Source organism: Aptenodytes forsteri, unplaced genomic scaffold (genome assembly GCF_000699145.1).
Source record: "Aptenodytes forsteri isolate BGI_AS27 unplaced genomic scaffold, ASM69914v1 Scaffold360, whole genome shotgun sequence".
NCBI lineage: Eukaryota > Metazoa > Chordata > Aves > Sphenisciformes > Spheniscidae > Aptenodytes > Aptenodytes forsteri.
The window spans coordinates 258,620-265,117 of NW_008796109.1; the positions used below are offsets into that span (position 1 = coordinate 258,620).

The 6,498-nt window shown below is 36.3% G+C and overlaps 1 protein-coding gene across 2 annotated transcripts in view; it reads right to left on the reverse strand.

Moving 5' to 3' along the window:
* NR2C1 (nuclear receptor subfamily 2 group C member 1) overlaps window positions 1-6,498 on the reverse strand; it is a 58,699-nt gene that overhangs the window by 3,858 nt on the left and 48,343 nt on the right. For both annotated transcript variants that reach the window (XM_009286753.2, XM_009286752.2), the window contains 2 exons: window positions 5,524-5,663; window positions 3,457-3,594 (listed from right to left, as the gene is read on the reverse strand). In XM_009286753.2, the coding sequence (XP_009285028.1) occupies window positions 3,457-3,594; window positions 5,524-5,663 (278 nt within the window). The remainder of the gene's footprint in view (window positions 1-3,456; window positions 3,595-5,523; window positions 5,664-6,498) is intronic.

A 6,498-nucleotide genomic window follows, 5' to 3' on the forward strand; every position in this document is an offset into this window, starting at 1 on the left:
GCAGGGGGGGTTGGACTAGATGACCTTTAGAGGTCCCTTCCAACCCAAACTATTCTATGATTCTATGTAGATTTTATTTTTCAGAAATGGGATCAGAAATAAGCAATGGGATCATAAATGAGCTGCCAAATTATGTCAGATAAAAGATTACTTCTAACAGTTGGCTCCTTCTCTCCAAATATATGGTCTTCTGTCAACAAAACCAGGAGTTTTTGGTCTAGCTCTGCAGATATAGAAGCTTTTTTTATTTTTCAGAAATGGGATCAGAAATAAGCAATGGGATCATAAATGAGCTGCCAAATTATGTCAGATAAAAGATTACTTCTAACAGTTGGCTCCTTCTCTCCAAATATATGGTCTTCTGTCAACAAAACCAGGAGTTTTTGGTCTAGCTCTGCAGATATAGAAGCTTTCAGAGCAATTTAGCAGTTACGTGACACATTGGATTCCCCTGAACACATCATTTCACAGAGGCATATTTTGTCCTATACAGTAATTCAGTCATTCTTAAAGCATGATTTCAAATTTATGCAGAGAACAAGAGGTTAACAAGTTCTTAAAGAAGCAACACATTTTGAAGAGTTGTCGTCGACAAGCAATATGCATCGCTTCATGACACTGCTTTTAGAGCAATGTCAGAAACACAGCCAGAAGTCAACTTCCGAAAACAGTAGTTTGAAGACCACTGCTAGTACACTAGTAGTCATTTATAAAGATGCAAAGTCTTCTAGGCACTCCCTTTACACTCATCTCTTTGCCCAAGGCTGTCTTGTGACAGTCAAACAGCCGGCTTGGCACAGAAGATTTTCAGTAATCTTCAAGTCTCCAGCTATGGAAGACAGCAAATCAGCAGGGCCTACTAAAGCAGATGTTCTTACCTTAGGACTCTGCTGCATGTGCAGCCCAGCCCCATCTTGTAGCAGAGCAGTAAAATCCCTGAAATTGTAATTTCTGGCCTGTGAATCATTGCCAGCACATCCCTTCTGTTCAAGGTACTGAACGTGACTTTCAGTTATATGAAGATTTTGTTACCTGGCTCGCAGGATCAAGAATACTGACAACACATTGCCATTAAAGCAGCTACACATCATTAGGAATGTGATCCTGAAAGCATGTGAGCTAAAGGAAATTCATCTCAGTCATGTGACTGGATATAGTCTTTTCCCAAGATATTTTTCCTTCTACCTTCTGTGTTGTCAAATCTAATTGAAAGGAGACAAATTAACTTCAGACTAAACAAATAAGTAAATATTGCTTTGCAAGTGAAAGGTTCCTAGAGAAGTATTTTCTGGTGTCTAACAGGACTGATTTCTTCAGACAGGCCAACAGATTCTGTCATAAATCCTAGTAGACATTGTGCTAGAAAAATGGGCTTGAGGTATTCTTCCATCATTTTGTTTCTTTCCTGGAGCAACCTGTACCAGTTCTGAGTATGGGAATGCCATGAAAGGATTATTTTGGGTAAGGAACACCTAGAGGAGAACTACATCTCCTACAAGCATTATCTACTAAAACTAAACAAGCAAACACCCTCCCACCCTCCACTTAAAGAAAGTCTCTGCCTCTTCTGAAATAACGGTGAAAAGCCCAGGCAACTCTTCAGTCCTCAGCGGAAAAGAAAAATTGCAAACATTTTCAAGAGCTCTTAATATTGCAGTTAAACTCATGGTGGGTACTGCTTATCAGAAAAATGAAATTGTTCCTATGCTTCAGTGGGCTGTCGAAGCAAACACATAAAACCATGCAAGATTCTCCTAGTCATGAGGACTGACAGCAGGATTATTTTCTATAGTGAAAACACTCAGGTTTTGATTTTCCTCAGTGATCCACAATAGAAGAGTATCACTGGAATATCCTCTGGGAATTTATCATCTTTCCTGGAGGGTTCCTGCCTCTTATTTGGAAGTACATCTTTCATCTCGGAAGTCTTCCATTAATGCAATATATTAAAAAAAAAAAAAAGGAGAAAAAAGCAATGGAAGATATGCAGGGTTTTGTTGTGCACTTAGATGAGTACCACGAATTCCTGCTGATACTGCCACTTTTACTGGGAGATGCGGATACTCCTTGTAGATACTATATATAGAAAAGATAATGTAAATATGAGGGAAACTGCAAAGCAAGAACCTCACAATTCTTTTTTACACACACACACACACACACGTATATATAAGAAAACCTGCTTAAAGTTTACATTTTGGAAGTGTCCAAGTTCCAAAATATTTTCTCACCTCAACTAATTTTTCTGTGAAAGGGTGACCTGCAACTGAATGGAAAAAGAAAGTTCTTCTCAGATCTAATAAATCTACAGAACTGACAAGAACCAAATTACCCAGTTCTCCTCCATATCCTACACTACTGACGGGGGGCAGGTCACTAAGATTCAGACAGCTTTTTAAAATTTGCTCTGATCTTTTCTATGGGACATCAGCATCTAAAAAAGGCAGAGCAATGAGGATTAAGGAAGCTGTTGATGCTTTTAAAACTTTCTAATGCAAAATGGAGTGACTGAAGATTTACTTTCTAAATGTGACAGTGAAAAATTCCTGGAGATACAGAAAGTACTTGAGGTTTATACATCTTTCTTTTAACAAAAGATTTGGTTTTGGTTTTATATTAAATCCCTAAATTCTGAATTATGAATCTAAGACCTGAAGTATACTGATATAATTTCTGAATGCTTTTATTGAAAAGTTAGTTCTACAATTTTCAAATGAAGAAAATTAATTTTGTAGCTTTCTACAGTCCAGGCATATGTGTTACATAATCTAACTACTCAGTCACTATCTATCACAACCAGAGGACTCTTCTTCCTCCATATTGTAGACTAATCTCCCAGAAGGAGAAAATAGTAATTATTTTATTTTATCTTCACTGTCTAATGTATGTCCATTAATGTTACTTGGAGTACCTTAGGCAAATACTGTTCAGAAGACAGAAATAATAATATAAGGGAATGTTTGTGGTGTTCATTCACAAATGTAATATTTATTTTCAAAATACCTACGTAAAGTGAGGTGATAAGTTTCTGTAATTTTGCCTGTGAGAATCGATGCCCAGAGAGATAGTCTTTCATACACTAAAAACCCAACTTCAATCCATCTCAGCTAGATGTGCAAGAGCAACACTTCTGAAAATTGAACTGCAGATCCTCAGAAAAAGTACCCCAGAAAGGAGGCACAGAATGAAAAGCAATAAATAAATAAATAAAAAGAAAAAAAGACATCAATGGCAGAGGCAAGAGTAAAACTTAAGTCTCCAAAGCGGCATTCAACTATTTACATTAAAAGATTAACCCTCCTCTTCCTTCAGTCCTCATTACACACCTTCCCAGATTCCTCAACAAGTGAGGCAGTAATTCTACAGGTGATGCTAACTGCATATAATGAAACAGGCAGAAGTTATATGGCAAAAAATAGCAGAGATTAAAGTTTTACATTTGGAATAATTACATACCAGGACTGAAGAGGACGATCGCTTTCAAATATGCATATTCATATCCGTCTAGGCAAAGCTTAACCATGCTGTTACAGAACTCTTGCAATTTGAAGATATGCTCCATTACTAGTTTTCCTCTGTCTGTTGGCAGCTTATCTAAGTCCACACACAAAATATAAAACCCCCAAGTCAACACGCATGCAAAAAATGCGGTCACACTGGATTTTCAAAAGTAATGATTTGTATTAGATTCAAACAGTGGGAAATCTATGCCATCTATAATCCTGAATTATCTGAATTCAAGATAATCTTGACACCAACAATTATGGACTACAACAATCTTCCCCCCCCAACACGTTGTCCAATTAGGTCTCTTCCTGTCACTAAAGCTTCCAGTAATCAGGGGTGGACTAGAGCTTGAAATGATCAAGGAAGGGAAAGACTACTTACAAGTAAAGAAAACACTGCTACTGCAGATCTGTGCTCTACATCTAAGGGTCAGGTGCCATGAGATAGGTTAGTGTACAGTTTCATGGGTTATTTTAGCCAGTCAAAGACCACGCCACTGCTGAAAAAGAAGGTGCACTATACACCTTTCCTGATTTGCATCTAGGGGAACGTGGTTGGTGCAGAGCTGTTCGCCTTGGGTCAGCAATAGCTAAGCAGCCTGAAAATCCCGTTCCCTCCACGATCCATCAAACTAGGGTCCCTGGGCCACACAAACTTGTTATCTCTTGGAGATGCTGCAGCTGGCATACCACACAACTGGAAGACATTGGTTATAAATTTCTGATTTTTGCATTCAAACTGAATTCCCAAATTAAATGGCAAAAATACGTATTTGTAGTAATGATAAAACCATTATTAATTACTACAATACCCTTTTTGGTGAACATGCTTAAAAATAACATAGACCAAAGTAAGTTCCCAAATTCCATTTGTATCCCTCACTAAGAAATCTGTGAATGTCTTTATATGTTTAGCAGATTTGTTTTAATTATAAACTGTTGTTATTTATAGGAGGACTTTGTGGATATTTTTAAATCATGAAAACCCCTCAGAAATAATTCTTTAATTCCCTTATTTTATAAGGAGAGGAAAAATCTATAGTCTTGTGGGCTGTTTTTCTACAGCTTTTCCATCTGTTTTTGCATGGCATTAACAACAGTGAATTTTCATCCACGTAACAGCAAATAACCCTAAAATCTAGTTAAACATGAAAACGCTAAGATTTTTGTATGTGCATCTACCTTATTAAAAATGTGTCAAGACTATGAACAGATGAATACTATACTATTTTTGATTGGTTAGCTTTTAGTGCTGACAACCTTGTGAGCGTTCACAAGCACACAAAGAAGATTAGCTAAAAGACTCCCCTACCACTCAGAACATTTCCTTCGCTGTAGAGTAAATGAAAGAGGAGGCCAACTGACATCTCTTTCACTTGAATGAAAAATATGCAAAAGATGCACGATGTAGGATTAATAAGGGACGAAGTATACTTAGTGAAGATCTGTTGAAGACTTGCATGTAGTCTAAAACGAGTACACAGAAGTCAACAAGCTAAGTTATGTAAAGGAAGTGTATCACCAAATTGGCATTCGGCTGCCTTGTTTCACAGCTATGAACAGCAAGGACAGGTGGGTCATTTTTTATACCCTTGATACAGAGGAATCATATTCACAGTGCACTTGTGTTCTTAACGTTGATGCTGCCTGAAATATTCCTAATTTGAGCTGATGTGTATTAACAGAACAGCAGAATGCTATTAGACATTACATAGACACACAATAAAAACAATCCCAGTAAATGCTAACCTATATTAGATAGATGGGTAATATATGTATTTTTTTTTAATTTGGGGGTAAGTATTAGCATAGCTGACTTTTGCAAAATTGCTAAAAAATTCTATCTTGTGAACTGTATTTTCTAGTATTACTTTGTTTCAATACTAACCACAAAACTCTATAAACAGTAAATTTTCATTAACAACTGAAGGATAAGTAAAAAGCTTCTGTGCAGTTCAAAACTTAAAAACATGAAGTAACTCCCCAAGTCTGGCAATGTGCGCAGTATACACCTTACCTTGCTGTAAACTGCCATGAAGGTGATTAACAAATGCAGTTAATATAGTTGCCACATTCATAACTTGCGAACATTGTGCAAGACCAAGTGTAAAAAGTTCGTTCCAGCAGGCTTTTACTAATGATATGCTGTTATCCTGTCTATTAAAAAAAACCAATAATTTCACTTAATAAAACCAGCCATTTGCATTCACATAGGTTTTTTAATTTGAAGAACACTTCATAAAACATTCATCTAATTCAACACTGCAACCAGTATCAAAATGAAGCCCTGCATCAAAAGTATTTTTATTTGCATGCTAGGATTAAAATACTTGGTTTAGAGTGACTTTTGTAAAGAAGTAATTTTTGTTTTAATGATCTAAAAGGAGATAGATTTCTATCACAAAAGCAAGCTGAAGTTACAGTATATGACAACTGTCTGGGCATATTCCATCATGCTAGTTTTCTTAGAATTTACACTAATTTTTGAATAATATTTACATGCATGGACAAAAAAAAGTTTGCATTGTTCCTGTATCGTGGATGTAGAATAGACTCAAAGGTCTTTTGAGTTTTACTTGAAATCTGGCAGGTTGGTATAATTTCTTAATTAAAAATATATGGGAAATGGAACACGTGAGATCAAGTTCCTGAGCTTCCTGACTGCTATTTTTTGTATCCCCTACATGTTTGGAATAAGGTTTCAAATACAGACTTCAAAGTATAAATAGAAGTAATGACGATTTCTTTGCTGTAAGAATTAGTCCTTAAACTAAGTTTCATGTGTAGTTAGCATTTTTTCAAATGCCGAAGCTTAAAATTAGGTATATCAATCCATATTCAGGCACTTCCATATTAGTAACATAACTTTCAGTATTGCCAAGTATCTCTAACTCGTAGAGCTTAACAAGAGCTCAGTACCTTAAAAAGGAAATCCTACCAGTGAGGAGTCAAATTCAAGTACCATGTTTCACAGTTTTAGCCAGTAAATATA